This window comes from Lissotriton vulgaris, chromosome 3_1, assembly GCF_964263255.1.
Source record: "Lissotriton vulgaris chromosome 3_1, aLisVul1.2, whole genome shotgun sequence".
Taxonomy (NCBI): domain Eukaryota; kingdom Metazoa; phylum Chordata; class Amphibia; order Caudata; family Salamandridae; genus Lissotriton; species Lissotriton vulgaris.
The window spans coordinates 440,967,091-440,987,910 of record NC_141689.1 but is presented as its reverse complement, the minus strand read 5'-3'; the positions used below and the strand labels follow the sequence as shown (position 1 = coordinate 440,987,910).

General features: G+C 45.0%; 1 protein-coding gene across 1 annotated transcript in view; it reads left to right on the top strand.

Moving 5' to 3' along the window:
- Window positions 1–3,185: 3,185 nt before the first annotated feature.
- The window catches only part of PDE4D (phosphodiesterase 4D), a 1,324,573-nt gene continuing 1,306,938 nt past the window's right edge, over window positions 3,186–20,820 (top strand). Inside the window, exon 1 of the mRNA XM_086960668.1 lies at window positions 3,186–4,530. Within this exon, the coding sequence (XP_086816794.1) occupies window positions 4,463–4,530 (68 nt within the window). The 5' untranslated portion in view covers window positions 3,186–4,462. The remainder of the gene's footprint in view (window positions 4,531–20,820) is intronic.

Sequence of the window (20,820 nt, the reverse complement as noted above, 5' to 3'; positions counted from 1 at the left end):
ATGGTGCAATGTCGAGTTTGGTATCCCTGAACTCGGGGTTTAATTACGCATCCGTTTGTGTGGATGGTTTTTGGACTCTGGGTTTGAAAATAGCACTTTTAGAAAGTGGCTATTTTCTTGTCTAACTATTTCTGGTTTCTGCTAGTTTGGTGTGTGTGTGACAGGAGCTGGGTGGCTCCAGAGATCTGATGAGTCAGTGTGGGATGAGTGGGACATTTGCGTTGAGAGTAGGGGGGGAGTAGCTTCTGATAGCCTGCCCTGCCTGAGACAATGCTCGCTCCACCTCCTGCCAGGCGACTGATGGCTCTGTGCCTGCCATGGACGATCCTGGCCCCACCTCCTACCAGGAGGCCGATAGCTCTGCTCCTGCCAGTGACAATGCTGGCTCCACCTCCTGCTGGGCGTCTGAGGACCCAGCCCTGCTCAGTGAATAGGCCAGGTGCCTCTGCCTGGCTACACCCACAACAGACCCAGGATGTTGGGAAATTCCCCTGCATGGACAAAGGGATCAAAGCCAAAAAGGGGTATAAGAGAAGGACCCCTGAACCAAGAATTTAGATCACTTCTGACAAGGAACCCTGAAACCAAGGACAAGAAGCCTGCTGATCCAAGGAATTGCCTACCCCTTCTGCCAGTGTGCTGTTTGCTGGGGGGAATCATGCATTGCTTCTTTATTTTTTTGCCAAGGAACCAGGAGAGAGGAACTGTGTGTGTACTCTCAAACTTTGCTAAGAAAATCTCCAAGGACTGGAAGAGTGCCAGTCTCCTGTTGAAGTCACAGGGCTAAAGGACTTCATCATTTGCTAAAAGTGCTGTTTGCTGGAACCTGTGAATCCAGCACCTCTGAAAGAATCCAGCAATCTCGACGCCGACGGACGCCGCCGAATCCAGCTCGACATCGTGAGTAACGGCTCCAGTGTCCCGCTTCCTCGACGCCGGACGCCGGGCCCGATCGACGCCAGCAGCAACGCCAGTGAGTAGTGAGTTCGGCTCCAGCTCCAAGTGACCTCGTGTCTGCACCGCTGCTGATCGCATCGACTTCGTGCCCTCTCGACGCCGTGAGCGCTGCTCACTCTTGCAACGTCAACCTCGACATCGACGACGACGCCGTATCCTGCTTCGCCTTGTGAGCGCTGCTCCTGCCTGACATCTGTCGACTCCGCTGCAGGTCGCCCCGACTCCGAGGCCGGATCGACGCCGGAGACGCGACGCCGGACATCTCGACGCCGCTGATCATCGTGTGCTTCGCTTTTCCAAGGTACTGTGTTGTGGGAGTCTGCTCGACTCCGGGCTCGACGTAGCGCTCCTCGCGGTCGACGCCGAACCCTTTGGATTAACTTTGCCTTGACGTCGTGTGACTCCCGTGTGGGTTACATTGTTGCCAAGAACTGTGTTTTAAAGAAGAAGAGTTACTTTTAATACGAAATACTTTGTGCTAAGAAGAAACTACATTTGAACTATTATTTTTCCTTCTAAGAGTATTTATTAAGATTATGGTATATTTTTGTCGTTATTCTGTCTTGTGCTAAGCCTTATATAAAAATCCTTATTTTTGTAATACTACTGTGTTGTGTCCATTTGTAGTGTATTCACTTTATTACTGTATGTGGTCATAAATGCTTAACACACAGCCTCTGAGATAAGCCTGTCTGCTCTGCCAAGCTACCAAGGGGGTGAGCAGGGGTTATCAAAGGGTATGATCCCCTTGCCCTGACTAGAAAAGGTGTGTCCCTATTTGTCAGAAGTGCATACCTCTGCCAACTAGAGACAGCCGGTTCTAACATAAACAATGGTCCCTGGATAATGAATAACCATGCGTGGGAAATTGCCCTTTCTGCGTGGTTGCCCCCTAACTTTTTGCCAGCTACCTGATGCAATCTGACTGAGTGTGCCCCGGGTCCCTGTCAATCAGGTTCCCAGGGCCTGTGTTCTTTCACAAACCTGAACCATTGTTTCCACACTTGGCACAAATCTGGCCTGCCTACAAGTCCCTTGTAGGGGGTACCTATGGTACCAATGGCATGATAGTCAGAGAAAGGCCTCGGAGGGCTGTAGCATGTATTATGCCACCCTCAGAGAGCTCTCACCACAAACAGGCACCCCTGCCATTGTAGCCTTTGTGTTGCGGTACAGCTGTGGTTGTAATAATTTTAATCTTCGGAAATGCAACTTCTCCAGTGCTCATCTCGGTCTCCTTTGACTCCTACTGGATTCTCTTTAAGGCCATGCATTTGACTGAGATTTAAGTGCCTTGTTGTAGACTGGCCCGCTACCCTTCTCTGCGCGTTGAGGCCCCCTTCCTGATTACCACTGTTCCCTGATCCAATGAGGCAAAAGCCGCCAGTGGATCTTTCTCTTCTCTAGGCCGCTCAGCTTTGGGCCAAATAACGTTAAACTTTACCTTAAGTCTACAATTTATGTACTTTTCGAAAGACACTTAAATCTCACTTATTTTGCTAGTCACTGGCTCTCATTTCTAGCACCGTAAACCCGCGGGCAACCGAAGCGCTAAGAAATACCCCAATCATTTATTCATTCATCCATTCATTCAGTTATTTACAGTTCAAAAGGCCATTTACTGGCACAGGTGGACATTGTGCAAGAGGTCTGGGGTCTCTTCTAACCAGCGTTGGCAGCAGGCACTGCACACATTCGGCATCAGAGCACGGGCAGACACCACCTGCTTCTCTCCCGGGGGTCAAACACATGCCCTTCAGTGCCAGTGTCCTCAGTGGCTCGAATAGTGCCTATGTCGTTTTCCATCCAAAATGTCAACAGCGGTGCAGGGGCTTATTCAGGGTGTTGTGCAAGAATCCGGTGAGGAGTCGCCAACGCACCGTGGCACGCGCGCACTTCTGAACTGCACGGCTGTATCTCGACACTCCCTGCTCAAACATCCTCGTTTATGGCATCTACGAAGACAGTCGAAAGTGCAGCTCCTTTTCAGACGGAAGCATTTTACGTCTAACTAAAAGTGACAGAATGCAATGGGGAATTATTTTCATTACGACGATTGTGTGAGGCGTGCAGTTTTATTCAGAAAAAGGTGACCCTCAAAAGTGGGTAGAATCCACTATCTCTCTGTTGCCTTGTTTATTATTTTTTTCATGCGCCTCGTGCTGCCCCGCCCCTCCCCGTGATTTCACCCTGACTGCACTTCGCGGATTCCGAGACGAAGATTCGCTGTGGCAGGTTTCCGTTTTACCCACGCCGCGGTACCCTGGCTGGAGTTGAGGGCGGCGTGCTTCTGCGCAGGGGGAGCCCACCTAGAGGGGCCCCGTGACGCTCGCACATCCCTGTCAGGCAGCCTGCCCTCCTTCACTGCAGGCGGGAGCCGAGCCTGCTGCAGAGCGCAGAGTTCAGCGCCACCCAGGCTGCCCGCGCCCCGGCCGGCAGAGCGCAGCCACCAGCCCGGGGACAGCCGAGGCGGGCGCAGGACGCACCGGGGACGCAGAGGCCGTGCCGACAACCCCGCGCAGGAGGGGCGGGGGGCTGCCTGAGGTGTGCATGCCTCCGCGTCACTGTCCGCCTGATCCACCAGCCCGGCTCTGACAGCTATCAATGAACCTTGCGGGCAAGGAAAGGCGCGTCGCCGCAGGGACGGAGCATTTTCCTGGAATATGTGTATTTTCTCTGGATTTTGGTTTTATTTTAGGCATTCGTTCGCGTCCATCGCGCCTCTGACACACGTTGCTCCCAAAATTCAGGGCATCTCTTGCAGCACTGCAAATCAATCGAGGAGTGATGCTATCTAAAGGTCGCCTTACTATGGGGTTGTTTGACAGCGGCGACTTCACATATGACACAAGCTCGGATGTGCTCCACGCGGGCGTTCCTGCCTCCCCACGCCATCCACCGTGGGGACATTTTGAGTGATGACGGGTTTCAGCGCCAGAATGGAACTGGCTTCCATTGAACCTGCAGCTGGACGGGAGCTCGCTTCTTGCACGCGGATTTACGCCCGGCTGTCAACAGATGAGTAATATGTGCCTCCGACAGAGGAAAGGGCGCCTTCCTTCACTTCTGTGTTGCAAGGACAAGCAGCATGAAGTCGCACAGTTTCCTAAAACCGCGTCTCTAGCACGGGTGGGAAAAAACTCGGATTGGCTAGCCTGGTCCCACGGAACAAAACGCTGCGTGTAAAGGTGCTTTAATTTTAAGTAAAGACAAACTGGGGGGTTTACGTCGAGCCAATTTCTGCCTTCCCCTGGGGTGTCGGGTCCAGACGGGGCTGTGGTATATTGGCCAGCGTTGTGGTTTACAGTTTCAGGCACTCATGGGTGGACATATGCTTGAAACATCCCCTCGCAGTTCTTGGATTACGCCCTGGGCGCTATGTTTGTGGAAGGCGCTACTTCGGGCAATAACCCAGCCTTTTAGGTGCCCTTGCGGCCTTTTACGAGATTCATATGTGACCGTCCCGGAGGATGCTACCATGTGAGCAAGTGAAGAGACTGCGCTGATGCTGCGAGCGCTGTCAAAAATGATGCACCTGAATAATTACCCCTTCAGGAGGCATTCGTGGATATGGTGAGTAGTCAATAGCCCCTCCCCTGTGTGTGGAACCAGGAGTGCTGGGGCTGCAGGATGCTGTGACAGCATTCAGATGCTAGGGGATTCCTTGAGACTGGTTGTGAATACCATCAGAGAGGCACTGCAGTGGGTGACGCTTCAGCACCCGTGTATGCGCAGCAACACCAAGTCATGCCTGCGATTCCCACAGCCCTGGGGAAAGGAGGGGAGGGTCTAGCTGGTGTTTCCTGGCTGCCTTGAACATGTTGTTGCAATTGAACGACAATGAAATGTAATCATATTTAACATAGGTAAAAAGGATGTGTCCACCTGTCTCTGTGTTACAGAACAACGTGTCCGCAGTGTCCAGCTCAGCTTCTTTGTGAACTATCCCACCCACTTAGGCCTCAGTACATTAGAGTAAATTGTAGTGTATGTGTGTGGCCTCCACTGCAGCTTTTGTCCCTCTGTTAGTGTGCCATGTGTAGCCCACAACTATAATGCCATACCTACACACGTTCATGGCGTTAAAATGACATTTTTAGCCTAAACGAAGAGGTTGTTTACTCCCCCCCTTGTTGTTTGGTCTAGGCAGAGCACCTGTTCGCAGCCAGTCCTGGTTAACGCCTTGTGAGTGATTCGAGCACATATGGAAGCGCGCGTGGCACTGCGCAAATTGGAATTCTCAGTGGAACAGTTCAGGACAGTCGATAATTAGTTTCAGTCAGCATGTAAGAACGTACCATTACTCAAGCGCATGGGAGCACGCTGGTGTTCCTTTAAGGATTTAAGCAAGGTCATTTGCTATTGGAAAATAATATGGTTTGCAAGGTTTCCTCACAAAATATTGCATTTGCCATTTGTAATGGGTTATTCAAAGCTTCAAAGAATAAAAAACTGATACATTGTAAATATCTGTGGATCTGAAAGGCACCCATAGGGTCCTAATGCCCAGCCCCCTGCTGTGCAATCATTATGCTAATGCACTCATTCATTTGTCAAGGTTATGTCTAAAGGATGGTAGCCATGAGCTTCTAACCACATTCGGCGATGGCTTCCTTCTAGAAACAGATGGCACTGATAGAAGGATCCCATGTCTTCTCATATAGAGTCAGAACAACAGTTGGATGAATGTGTGCTTCCTTACTTACCTCAAATAGATACAAAACTTCACCAGTTGTATGGATGTATGCTGCTGTCCTTACCCCATATAGATACAAACATCACCTGTTGTATGAATGCGTACTTCCTCCCTTACCTCAGATACAAGACTTCACCCGTTGTATGAATTCATGCATCCTTACTTACCTCAAATAGATACAAAACCTCACCCTTTGTATGAATTCATGTTTCCTTACTTACCTCAAATAGATACAAAACAGCACCCCTTGTATGAACGTGTGCGTCCTTACCTCAAATAGATACAAAACAACCCGTTGTACGAACGTGTGCTTCCTTACTTATCTCACATGGATACAAAACATCCCCCGTTGTATGAAAGTGTGCTTCCTTACTTACCTCAAATAGATACAAAACCTCACCTTTTGTATGAATGCGTGCTTCCTTACTTACCTCAAATAGATACAAAACCATACCCGTTGCATGAATGCATGCGTCCTTACTTACCTAAAATAGATACAAAACATCACCCGTTGTATGAACGTGTGCCTCCTTATGTATCTCATATACATATAAAACACCAGCCTTTGTATGAATGCGTGCTTCCTTACTTACCTCACATAAATACAAAACAACACCCATTGTATGAGCGTGTGCTTCCTTACGTATCTCACATAAATACAAAACACCAGCCTTTGTATGAATTCGTGCTTCCTTACTTACCTCAAATAGATACAAACCGTCACCCGTTATATGAATGCGTGCTCTCTTACTTACCTCACATAGATACAAAACATCACATATTGTATGAATGAGTGCTTCCTTACTTACCTCAAATTGATACAAAATATCACCCATTGTATGAATGCATGCTTCCTTCCTTACCTCATATAAATACCATACATCACCAGTTGTATGAATGCGTACTTCCTTTCTTACCTCATATGGATACAAAACATCAGACGCTGTATGATTGTGTGCTTCCTTTCTTATCTCATATAGATACAAAACAGTGATGCGTCACTTTTCATTGCGCCCTCATTGCGATAGCAATGATGTGTCATATTTACAGTGTGACGCATCATGTCGCAAGGAGTTACAGATACGTCAGTATTTCTGACGTATCTGTAGGCGCAAAAATTACGCATTGCTGGAGTGTGTTACAAAAGTGACGCACTCCAGCAATGGGTCATTTACACATGGGCAAGTCCCATGTTAAATGTGCCTGCGTCAGTTTTACGCCTGCCATGAGGCAGGCGTAAGATATCGAACAATTTGCATCCTAGAAGTGGTGCAGTGAAATCTCATGGATTTCACTGCGTCACTTCTACGACCCTTTCTTGCGTCAGAACGCCCCCATGCATACATTATACCTGGCGCAAGTATAATGTGGCGTAGGGGTTTAGAAAGTGACGCATCTACCTGGATACGTAACTTTGTAAATATGACGCAACATGATGCATTTATTACACAACTAGTACGTCACAAAGAGTGACTCAACGGCAGCGCAAGAGTGACGCAAGGGCCGATAAATAAGCCCCCACCTGTTGTATGAATGTGTGCTAACTTACATATCTCACATAAATACTAAACACTAGCCCTTGGATAAATGTGTTCCCACCTTCCTTACCTCACATAGATACAAAACATCACCTGTCGTATGAATGTGTGCTTACTTACATATTTCCCATAAATAGACATCCGTCATTGTATGGATGTGTACTTTCTTACTTGCCTCATATAATTATAACACTTTACCAGTCATATGAATGTTTGTTACTTTACTTATTTTGCACAGATACAAAATATCACCTGGGATGTGAATGTGTGCTACACTACACATCTTACATAAAAAAACATCCCCCTTTGTATGAGTGTGTGTGCTACCTTACTTACATCATATAAATAAAAAAGTCACCCCTTGTATACATGTGTGCTACCTTACTTACCTCATATAAATAACAAATCACCCCTTTTATGAATGTTTGTTACCTTACTTACCTCACTATATACTAATCATCACATGTTGTGTGACTGTCTATCATGTTACTTAACTCGTATACAAATCACCTGTTGTATGAATGTGTACGTCCCTACTTACCTCATATAGATACAAAACATCATCTGTTGTATGCATGCAGACGCCAAAAGGTTTCTCTTTGCACTGATGACATTTTATCATTGTGTTATAATTGTTTGTTTTAACATTGGGCCGCAAAGGAGCAGCACAGACAACCAAGACTCTCTAAAGGTATGAAAAAGGCAGCTTTGTTGAAGACAGGTGCACCTCACAAAAACATTACCCTTGGCCTTTGCCTTACAAAACTACACCACGCTATACATTGATTCACCTACATATCCTCCTCCCCACTCCTAAGGGTTCCCCACCCTTCTCCTTTCTTTGCAACTATTTAAAAAACCAACTCTGTCATTAACTGTTGAAGTTTAACCCTCTAACCTCTTTTCTACTTCTCTAAAGAGCTACATATCCAAGTATCTCCTATCTTAACCTTATTGCCAGCTCCCAGAGTAACTTGTTCCCAACCATAAAGTAAACTGTAAACATGTAAAAAATTAGCTACCAGATGCCATGCACTTGATTCAAGCAACAACCCAATACATTGCCTTCCCCAGTGCACCTGTTATCAACAAAATAACCTGTAAATTAACTCAAACTAAACAAAACCCCCCTCTTCCACAGGATGGGAGGGAGTGAATTTTCCTAAACCCTGCTCCCTCTAGCCCCACCGCCTGCCATGTCACCTTACCAAAAATGGCGACAGAGCCTACAAAATTGCTGGTCAAATAACCCCCACCCGCCAGCCCAAAGACCAAGCCCAAAAAGAAACCGTTGCGCTCGGGCTGCATCAAGCGACACAAAAACCCCGGGGGTGCAAGCCTCCCTGCCTGTTGACCCCCCTAAAGCCCCATTGGCAGCTAAATTGTTGGGGGGCTTTTAACTTGAATCACCATTATTTTTTGATGAATTTTGCGACTTGGTCATTTGCCTTGAATTTCAATTTGAAGGGCTGGAGGGCGGAAGGAGCAGCTAATCACACAGGGCACTCTCGAGCTAACTACTGAGCCATTTCTCCTTGTCAGGCACATTTGGACGTGCCATCTTGAAGAAGGCGTTCTTGTGAAAACGCCGAAATGCGCGTCGAAGAGGACTACTATTGTCCGCCACTGTTTTATGAATTAATGGTGTTATTGTTCATAATTGGTTAGATGTTGTATTTTCTTTTATTCTGTGTTATAAATTTTAATGTTTTTAACTTGAGTATATATACCTAATAAATATAACATTTTGTTATTTCTTTTTAAAATTTGTGTGCTTCATAATTACCGTTGTCTCCCTGGTGATATTATATTTGACACTTTTTTTCACACGATTAGCAATCAAACCACCATCTCCAAAGCTGGAAAGTTCCCCGGCGGCTTTGCTGAATATCTGCTCGCTACATAAGCATGATTTGCAGGTTTTCGAATTGCTGGAAGATAGTAAACTAGATTTACTGTCTTTAACAGAAACATGGCTCACTGACTCCTTCAACCCCAATATAGCCAGTGCTATCCACAGGCTACAAAATCCTAGGAAAGATAGACCGAAAGGCAGAGGTGTACGGGTGGCCATTATTTATAAAGCTAAATTTAAATGTGTTCAAATTAACCATGGGAACTTGGAGCTGAGTATTTGGAATTCTGCTGCGCTCTATTGCTCCAGCTGTCAGTGGCCCGAGTTTTGATTTATCATACTCCCGACTCACACAGTTCCTTTTTGAAATCATCAAATGATAACCTATCCTCCTAGTCCCTCAAATATGCCCACTTTCTAGTATTGGGGGATTTTAATCTCCATCTGTAAGAGCCAGTGAAATCGGAGGCTAAATCCCTCCTAGACCTATTATCGGTCTTAGGCCTTGCCCCTATGTGTTTAAACCCACTCATCAGGCAGGCTAGGTCTTGGATCACATCTTTTCTAATAGTATGCTTAAACTAGATGACCCACTGCCACTAACCTGATCAGATCACTGTCTAGTTAGCTTTCACTGGTCGGACGATAGGCTGAGGTCGAGAATAAAAGAATACAAGCTCCTGGAAAGGAGATGGCCTAAAGAGTATAATCTAGATAATAAATTGATCTATAATGCAGCACCCAAGGAACATTATATTAAGGGTAATTTAGAGGAATCTGATACTAAATCTAAAACACGTTTTAAGATAGTAAAGACATTATTAAATCCGGTTGCCACTTCGCAGCACCACCAACAACCCACAGCCGAATGCACCACTCGAATGGCAGTTTTCTTATCCGAAAAAGTTGCTTTGATTCAAGCCACTCGAAATCACTCAGCACAGGATGATTCCCATACCTTCATAGAGCCTGCTACCGGCGCTCGTCAAGGACCAAATACCTAATCTCCTCCTTTTTCCACCTATATCCTTAGATGATCCCCTGTCGGCCATTGGGTGTTTAAAAACAGCTTCCACTGCTGTTCCATGCCCGAGGTGGTGCAAGCCATAAACCCAGTGCTTAATAAAGTTCTAAACACTTCACTTTCATTAGGATTCTTGCCTCATAAATGAAAATATGCAACAATTCTTCCTCTGCTGATCCCAAGATTCAGGCAAACTATAGACCTATTTCTCTTCTTCCCGCTTTTTCAAAGGTGTTAGAAAAATATGTAAACTCAATAATATCATGTCATCTGGAAAGCAACAATATACTGCACCCCAATCAATCCCGCTATAGACCAAACTATAGCACAGAAACAGCCTTGCTAGAGGCAACCGATTATATCAAGGAGAAGCTGGATGGCCAGGGCAAGGCTGTCCTGGTCATGTTGGATCTTTTGGCGGCTTTCAATATCCTCCCCAATGACAGAGTTTTAAAGCACCTCTGCAACATTGGTATTGGAGGGAATGGTGTTAAGTTAGCCGACCTCCTTTCTCGACAATAGGAGCCAAGAGGTATGGATCCCTCCTTTTGCCTCCCCTATTCAGAATACTAAGGTCGGTGTTCTCCAGGGCTCAGCATTGAGCCCAACGCTTTTTAATGTCTACATGGCTCCCTTGGCCACTTTGGCTGAAACACTTGGTGCCAAAGTGATATCGTACGCAGATGACATGCAGCTTCTTTTTTCTTGTAACAAAGGAGCGGAATTTGATGGAGAAATTATTAAAACCCGTTTAGCTAATATGTTCAACTGGCTAGCAATCAACCAACTAAAATGCAACCCAGATAAGTCAGAGATTGTCTTCTTTGGCACCCCGCTCGCAGATATCTTGAGGTCATGGTGGCCTCAAGAGGCCACCGCCAATCACAGCAACTCTAATGAATACAGTAAAAAACTTGGATCAAGATAGGCAACACTTTGTCCCTGCAACAGCAAATCCTAGCCGTGGTGGGCACCTGTTTTGATCTCCCATGTACATTGAGAACGTTTCTGCCACTGCTCTCGGTGGAATCCAGGAAAACAGTGGTTCAGGGGCTGATCACCTCCAGACTAGATTATCTTTTGAATAGGCTGCAGGTGGTGCAGAATGCGACCGCAAGTTTTATTCTCGACCTTGCCCCTATGACCCACTTATCTCCTCATCTGAGATGACTTCACTGGCTCCCCATAAGAAAGAGGATCCAGTTCAAGACACTGGTCCTGGTGCATAAAGTGCTACATGATAAGGGTGGTGCCTATCTTAGAATGAGGCTTTCCAGCTATTTGCCAGCCAGGACACTTCGTTCAACTTTTGGGCATTTGGCTACCATTCCTAAGATCTGCCGTTCCTGAACTGGGTGCAGATCCTTTTTGCATCTTGGACCTAAAGCCTGGAATCACCTTCCACTGTCACTAAGGGCCAATCCGGATGTTTCAATCTTCAGAAAGAACTTAAAAACATGGCTGTTTGATATCTGATTATGATCTCCGCATTTTGGTCCACTGTGAAGAGAAACTGTTAGGTAGCTCCAGCCGGAACACTCCTTGGAGTAGCTGTGCGCTCTACAAATGACGTTTCATTCATTTCATTCATTCATGTGTGCTACGTTTCTTACCATAGATTGACACCAAGCATCACTTGTTGTACAAACGTGTGCTACCTTACTTACCTCATATAAATAAAAACACCTCTTTTATGACTATGTGCTTCATTACTCACCTCAAGTTGTATTATCTAACTCATATAAAAATCAGCTATTGTATAAATGTGGGCTCCCTTACTAACCTTGCTTAAATACAACATGTCTCCTGTTGCTCAATGTGTGCTGCCTTATGTACACTACAAAGATACAAAACATCCCCTGTTGTGTGAATGTGTGCTGTCTTATTTGCCTGGCATAGATACAAAACTTTTCCTGTTGTTGAAAGTATACTGTCTTATTTACCTAGCATAGATACAAAGCAACTCCTTTTTTATGAATGTGTGCTTCCTTATTTGCGCTACAAAGATAAAAAAATTCTCCTGTTGTGTGAAAGTGTGCTGTCTTATTTACCTTGCATAGATACAAAACTTCTCCTGTTGTATGAATGTGTGCTGTCTTATTTGTGTTACAAGGATACAAAACATATCCTGTTGTATGAATGTGTGCTGTCTTATTTGTGTTACAAGGATACAAAACATATCCTGTTGTATGAATGTGTGCTGTCTTATTTGTGTTACAAGGATACAAAACATATCCTGTTGCATGAATGTGTGCTGTCTTATTTGCGCTCCAATGATACAAAACATCTCCTGTTTTTGAAGGTGTGCTGTCTTATTTGGCTTGCATAGATACAAAACTTTTCCGGTTGTTGAATGTATACTGTCTTATTTACCTAGCATAGATACAAAACATCTCCTGTTGTATGAATGTGTGCTTCCTTATTTGCGCTACAAAGATACAAAAAATTCTCCTGTTGTGTGAAAGTGTGCTGTCTTATTTACCTTGCATAGATACAAAACTTCTCCTGTTGTTGAATATGTGCTGTCTTATTTGCCTTGCATAGATACCAAACTTCTCCTGTTGTATGAATCTGTGCTACTTTATTTACTTTACAGAGATACAAAATGTATCCTGTTGTGTGAAAGTGTGCGGTCTTATTTGCCTGGCATAGATACAAAACTTTTCCTGTTGTTGAAAGTTTACTGTCTTATTTACCTTGCATAGATACCAAACTTCTCCTGTTGTATGAATCTGTGCTGCTTTATTTACTTTACAGAGATACAAAATGTATCCTGTTGTGTGAAAGTGTGCTGTCTTATTTACCTTGCATAGATACAAAACTTCTCCTGTTGTATGAATGCGTGCTACCTTCCTTACCACACACTTTTTCATTTTATTTAGGGTTTTTGTTATGGCGTGGTTTTAGCCCAAAGGTGCTTCGGAGTGCTATGTGTAACACACAGTAGCACAGCGAGGCAAGACATCGTCCATTTCAAGTAGTTTACAAAACTTATTTATAAACATTATTATTCATTGATTACAAGGCTAATACTACATATATAAATGCCTTCTCTGGTTTAGCGAAAAATCCATATCCCAACGCAAGATGTTTATATTCAGTGTTCAAATAAAAGACATTTTTCTTTCTACTAAGAAAACACTGCAGAGTTTGACTTTAAATTCAATTGCAACGACATCCAAATACCGATATTCAATTGTTTTTTTTAAACTAAAATAGCAGATATTTCTTTAAAAAAGGTGATGGTTGTGAATTACATATTGATGTTTGGAATCTTGCAGTGTTCCGGTATACACATTTACTGGGTAGAAGTTCCTTTCAAGGCCTATTGACTGCATTACTGGACCAATGTTTATAGATGTTTTATGTATTCTGGCTCAGTCTGATTTTGAAGACCTTGGGGCAGATTTACGTTGCCTGACGCATCTGTGCAAATCAGCAGAGATGCGCCAGGAAAGATACGGCAGGCAAGTTTATCCTTTCGCCACCCATGATGCGCTGCATTTACAATGCGGTGCACCATGGCGCAGGAATAAACAGATGCGTGTTGCATCTAGGGAGGGAAGTTGGCGCAGTGCTGAAGTTGTGTTGCATGCGGCACGCAACTCCAGAACTTTTCCAACTTACTCTATTTGTTAACGTGGTGCGTCAAACCTTACGCTTGCTTAAAGCAGGCGCAGGGTTTTTGACTTATCAGCGTTAGTAAAGTGACTCAGTGAAATCTTGTAGATTTCACTCAGTAACTTTCCAGGGGCTTTTCTGCGACGGAACGCTCCCCCCCCCCCCCCTCGTGGAAACCCCCACATGAAACCTGACGCAGGTTTCATGTGGTGCAGGGCTTCACAACGTGACGCATCTCTCAGATGCGTCACGCTGTAAATACCCCACACCATGGTGCATCTTTTGCGCCGCCGCTGCGTCACAAAAGGGCCGCAACGCGTATGCGATAACGTCTTTTCAATAGTTTTACTTCGTTTTTCTGTTTTTTCACACATTTACGAAGGTTGTTTTTTGACTATGCAGTGACTGAAACGTAATACAATAATGTTTAAAACACCAATTTAGATATCTTATTGCCACTATTGTTCTCACAAAGTGTTTTTTATCCTCAAAATAATCTACAGTGATTGCATTTAAGTTGTTTACATATGTCTGGGCTGTAAACCTACATTAGACATCATTGCCGAGGCTGAACCTCAGGTCAAGGTCCTCTGGGGCCTTGCTTTGGCCCCCAGTGTGCTTCTCGAGTTTGCAAACTGAAAGGCTTCGCTCTGCAAGGGCCCTGGGCTCCTCACCTGGTGGCTGCCCTGTCTCCGCTCATTTACTTTCTCACAACAAGACTCACAACATGGATACTGGTTTCTGAACTGCTAAAAATGCCCCACTGATAGTAACCAAGAAGATGACCTGCTGGCGTTCAAAAACTCAGATGCCACGTATTGACAGATTTGCACCAAACGAGAAGAGGCTGTGAGACTGGCCACTGTCTTCATGTTAGATGTGGTTTCAAACTATGCAGTACCTTCTTCTATACCTTTGCAAACTTCCTAGCGAGCCTTGAGTTGTAGCCGTGACCTTTTGGGGCCTTCACCTACAACCTTCATATCTCCCAGGATCAGTCTACTTAAAACTTTCCAAGATGAAATTAGGTGTAAATAATTCGGGTTAAAAGTGCTACATATTGTGCATGATACCTGCATTTCTTTGGTTGTCCTTTATGATGCACCAGTGTTGTAACTGGTGATGTCATAAATAATCAGTGAGGTCATCAATTATGTTAATTTCTTAAGACATGAGCTGTGTATTATAGTAGGTATAAATCCAGAGGGACCAATAAATGGCAAATTTCTCTATTTTCATGTTTTGGTTCATGTTAGCTTGTGGGGCACTTAAGGGGCAGATACTTAGTTTTGATGCTCGAGGGTTATTTATACTACGATCACAAGATAGTTTAAAGTGTCTTTTAACAAACAAAATAAAGGCGTCTTCTTTAGGATAGGGGCTTCTTAACCGTCCTAATCCTTGGCGCTTAGTCTCGTCCCGCTCTTCTCCCTGTCATCTTCTGGTCTCAGGACATGTAAGGAAAGAGACAAGGGAACCAATTTAGGGCGGCGTTATATAGTAAGTGTAGGGGAGCAAGGGAATGAGGGAATACACCAGTCCGACGTGAGGTGCACAAACGGGGGGTCCAGACACCAGAGGAGTAAGGGCAGTAGATTCAGGAAGTACGGCCCTACCCAGAATTGGGTGTTTGGCGGGGCCCGACCTGAGATCCAGCGCTGCCGGCCATCCCGCGGACCTCCTCCCTGCTCCCAAATTCCTGTATCTTGTCATGCATCTGTTTAAGCCACGACCCTCCTGAGCCGTGGCGGGGTGCAGCGTCGTCCTGGCAATCCCACGTAGTCCTTGGTTCCTGGGCCAGAGAGCCTTGTCGGCGTCATCCCTCCAGGCGGGGTCTTCGTTTCCCTTGGAGACGTTAAAAGGCCAGTCCCCTGAGGAGGAGTGTAACATCCGGGATCCCCTGTCGGCGTGAGAGTCTGGAGGCTGTTGAAAAGAGAGAGAGGCTGTTTGAAAAAGTGAACGCCTATCTTGCTTGGCTTAGGAGGGTAGTGAATCCCGACAGTTCATTACCATAATTTCGCTTAAACTCATGTTTTTGTTTAATTCAAATGCTTTTCTTTAGTAGACATCTAGAATATGCTTTATTTAATATTTTCAAGATTGTGATAAGACTTTGTCCATGTCCCACCCTGCAGATTCTGGACACAAGTTGGGGTCTTGTTCTGTGTGAGCAGCACCCATGTCAGCGGGACTGGTAGGGCATGGTCCCAAGCCATATGATGTGGGTGCTGTGCCAAGGCTATGCTTTTGACCTTGCTCTGTGGCCAAAGCCCTGCAGGAAATTGATACATGGCATGCTGGTCGCAAACGCAAAACCTCACCAGACCTCGATCCTATACAGCAAGCATGGCCTTTAGTCAGTTTCCATAGACATAAAAATAGCCTATTACATTTCTAAACATTACACTTTTGTTTTATTATTCTTGAGACTGTTTGTAGTAAATGGTTGTAAGGTGGTATTTTTCAATGATATTTCCAGTTGTTTATCATACCAGAAATTAGTCCTTGGCCACAGAATAGTGCCAACACTTGGTTTCACCCAGTGGCTATGCACCTTGGCTATTTTCAAGCCTGTGTCTGTTGTAGGCCTGGCCGGTAAATTCCGTTCCACCCGCGGACTTTGGGTAATTTTGCGTTTTGCAGAAAATGTGGAATTGCCAAAACTTCCACCGCTTTGCAGAATTTTTTGTTTGCTTTCAAAGTGCGTGTTAACAAGATATTTCCCCCCGAGCACACAAACAGCGTTTGCGAACAGGAAAAAAGCATCGCGAACGGGCGGAACAAGTAATTCTGTGTATTTGCGGAACTCTGCGTGCTTGCAGAGATTTTTTACCGTTTCGCGGAGCTTTGCATAGCGCGACTATGCAAATCCCGCCCATCCCTGGTCTGTGGCCAATAGGTTTCAAAGTTCTGTGAACTTGCACTGCACCTGGTTCTCTCACTCACATTTTCCAACCACACAGTGATGACTTTTTATTTACCTTCATGCTTGGATTAAAAAAGAAGCGGTATTAAAGGGCCAGGTCTGGTCAATTTTAGATGAGGAATTAGGTAAACCCTCTGTTCCTCTCTACAGTGAACACTAATTCCTGCCTTTCATAAACACAGTCAACAAATAAATTATATGTCAAGAACATTATTCTTTTCCTGTTATTTGTGGACAAATGGTTATCAGGTGCAGTATTGACACTCATAAATCAAGGTCCTTTGACTGCGATGTGTACATTATGCATGGTCCACATACAATTCATCCTTCATAAATGGTCAGTCTCAGCCGATTATGTCAGTTGTTCCTGAGACAGTTGCTTAGGGCATGCGGTGCAAATGATACCATGTCAATGGAAAACTGCCATGACCATAGTTTTACCTAAAGTGCAGGAAATAGTTATATGTAGGCAAACGCCTCCTGTGTGTGCATTTGCCGACTTCTCCATTGCATAGTTCTGAAGCAGTGACTATTGACAGAAGTCATTCTCTTTGCAAACAGTGGTGGCTCCTCCACTAAGGTGGACGAGCGTCGCCCCACTGCTTTCTCGCAGTGTGAGAAAGCCAAAATATAAAATTATAATAACTTTTGCTTATTACTATTTAATGTTTCTTTGCGCATTACAGACAGGCGGTTGGGCGGAGCTGCCCGGACAGGGCAGGAGTGGTGTGTGAGCAGAGGCTGTTTGTCGGCCCTCTCGGGCCACCCAAACAAGTCATTTGCACTCTGCTATTCTCTATGCAGGCTGCATTGTAGTCTACATGGAGAACATGCCATCCGCTACAGCCCCTGGCTGGGCGGCGTCCTAACCTATCACAATGCTCCACTGGAGAGTTGTGATTGGCTTAGGGGAGGGGATGGAGGCTGCCTGTATCCTGTTCCTGTCTGAGACAGGAGAGCAGGAGCAGTGAAGACGTGGGACCTGGCGCGGCAGAAAAGTAAGTTGCAATTATTTTTTGCGAATTATTGACGCCCGCGCAACTTTCCCTCCACGCGCAACCCTGCACCTGTCCGCCCCACCCACGAGTCATGACGGTCGCTACTGTTGGTAACTGAATACTCTTCTGCGGCTCCTACAGAGAGCTGGAGCTTAACTGCAAGAGAAGGAACAGCCTAGACCCAGTTACCTTTATCAGGTTTGAACACCAACCCAAAAATGCACATGACCATTCTGCTGGCCCACACACTCACATTACCTTTAGTTAACATTAGAATCTGGGCCTGTAAGTTCCCCCTGCATTGTATCCTTGCAATTTTCTAGCTCTCCACCAAATGTCCCTTCATACCATTAATTATACTTTTGAGAGAGCACCTTGCGTTTAGGATTGTGAAAATGACCACAATTGCAGTACAAAAGGTATTCAGGGCCTCATTAATGAGGTTTTGGAGTATGGCAGTGCTTCAAGGAAACTTGCTGCACCGCCATACGTCAAAACAAAAGGGCAGGAATGTGCTGTATCCATGTGATATGGTGCATTCCTGTCCTTTTGTCCAGCGTTGGCGAAATAAGGATTGCCAGGAGCCAACGCAGGCACCCTTGCACCATGGTGCAAGGTTGCCTGCGTTGTGAGGATGATTGATTTCGTGCCGGAAGGGACACCTTCCGGCACAAAATCAATCAATTTGGGCAATTTCCTCTTTCTATGTGTGCTGCAGGATGCAGTACATGTAGAAAAAGTAAAAAACCGAGGAGAAATGAAAATATTTCTCCTCGTTGCGCCTCCCTAACCCCACCCCTGGGGTGTCATTAGATTCTAACGCATGCCCAGGTTTATGATTTATTGTAAATCTGGGAATTCTTCTGATTCCATGGATGTTGCATGGGAACACCCACAGCAAGCCCATTGAAAGCCCCTTTCACGCAGTTTTTTTTCATAAAATTGGCACATATTCACAAGGCCTCGAAAAGCCACGTAAATTGGCTTTATGTGGCCTTGTAAATATGCTGTGGCACATTGCATCACTCGAACGTCAAAAAAGTGACATGGGGCTTCATAAATGAGGTCCTAAGATCCTGGGTAGAGGGAAGGAAGGGAGGATGCAGGTGAGGAAACTGAGACAACACAGATCTGGGGATCTGATTTCTCACAAGCAAGAACCCTCACACACCGGTGAGGGTCTAATGCTTCATCATCTGGCAGCTCCTTGTTTGACCGGTGCTGCAATGCCCAATGGGCCCCCTCAAGGGGGCTCTTTGCCAGAGGTCTTTTGAACATGAGATGCCGAAGTGAGGTGTAGGCTCGGGGTGCTCTAGGTGTAAATTGGTGTAATGTGAATTTGTGGTTTCAAAAATAGCTAAGTGATACCCAATTACATTTAATAGGTGGGTTCTCTTGTTATGATTAAAAGGCAATAGGTGGCTGAATGTGTAAGTTATGGTTCTGTCCAGCTCAGAAAATAGTGTGTGTAGGTCAACATGTTTATTGCCTCAAGTGTCGCTATCGATCTGGGTAATTCTTCAGGACTGAAAAATAAAACCTAATATACTTGTGTTCAGGGAAAAACAGAAGTAGCATTAGCAAAAGGTACCCCAGTCATACAACCCAATCCTCACAGTAAGGAATACCTGGGAATATATAAAACCCAGGTAAAGTTCAGTAATCTGCTGACCCCTTAGATGACAGCAGAGACCACGCTAGCTGTGGAACAAAAGGTTTCCAGTGTGCTGATTTAACGGTGACCTACACCTTCTCTGCCACCCCTGCAGGGACACATTTGGTAATAATATAGGCATTACCACCTGACCCCATCCATAATGCAGAAGAATGTGCATGGAAAAACTGGAGCAAAAGGTGTATGGCAACTATCTTGATTCCCAACAAACCTTGAGTAATAAGTTGCACTATGACCTGGGACACATTTTTAGCAGAGGTAATGGGACTATAAATAATTAGTGAACATAATAAAAGCTTGAACAAAAAGTGAGCTTCCTTAGGGTTCACACTCATACCATAATTACAGGCACCATGCATGACCTGCAGAACATTTTCCCAAGTTACCAGAGATCTCCAGGAATAAATTTGCTTTGAAGCCGGATCTAATATTTTAAAATATGGATGCTGCGCATGCATTCTTTGTTTTTCATTTACAGACTTTATCTCATTTCATTTCTTTCTTGGCTCGGGATGAAGACTCTTAAGGACAGGATAGATTCAATTGTTACTATGTCCGTAATGTCTTTGAGCTACTGTTTGTGCTTCACAAAACATTCACTCACTCACTCACACACTAGGCCTGGATTATTGATTCTGTAACTTTATATTTTTCAAAATTGAATTCATATACCTAGAATTTTAAGGGCCGAGGTTCTGACCATAGCATACCAGTTTGTGTGGACTTGCAGGGACTCAAATCTGTGACCATAGCGTCGAACACAGATGACTGGAGTTAATCTGTTTTTCCACCGAGCTGCCAAACGGAGCTTGGACACAGATACAAATTACTAAATCCTAATTTAACCACTGCTGTGTCACCTCCCTGTGTTAAAAGGTGATTCGGGTGACATACATGGCTAAACACATAGGGGCTTATTTATGAGAGCACTGTGACACTTTTGCACCATGGAGAGTGGTACATGTGTGACGCAGGGCTTTCATAAAAATGTATTAAGTCATACAAAGCCGGAAGGCATTCCATTGGTGTTGCAGTGGATTTTCCTGCACAACACCCATGGAATTTGATGCTGCCCCAGATTTACAAAGTGATCTAAACGTGGGGAAGTGCCAAGTCTGTACACCTCCTGAGAGGAGGCATAGCGAGGAGAAATATGTTTATTTCTCCTTGTTTTTTCCCTTTTCTATGTGTGCTGCATTCTCCAGCATACATGGAAAGAGGAAAACTCATTTTAGGATTGTTTTGGTACAGGAAGGTGCTCCTTCCTGCATCTTCCTGCAGCGGAGGCACGCTTGCACCGTGGTGCAAGGGCACATACATTGGTGCCAGGCTGCCAAAATGGCAACAGTGCAGGCAGAAAGGACAGGAATGCACCGTTTCGCTTAAATACTGTGCATTCCTGCACATTCACTTTGGCATACGGCAGTGGAGCAAGGCCAATATGCCATAAATGAGGCCCTTAATATATGCACCATACCATCCTGCATTTAGGGCGGCATGGGTTAAAGGTATTGATGGCAAAACGCTTCC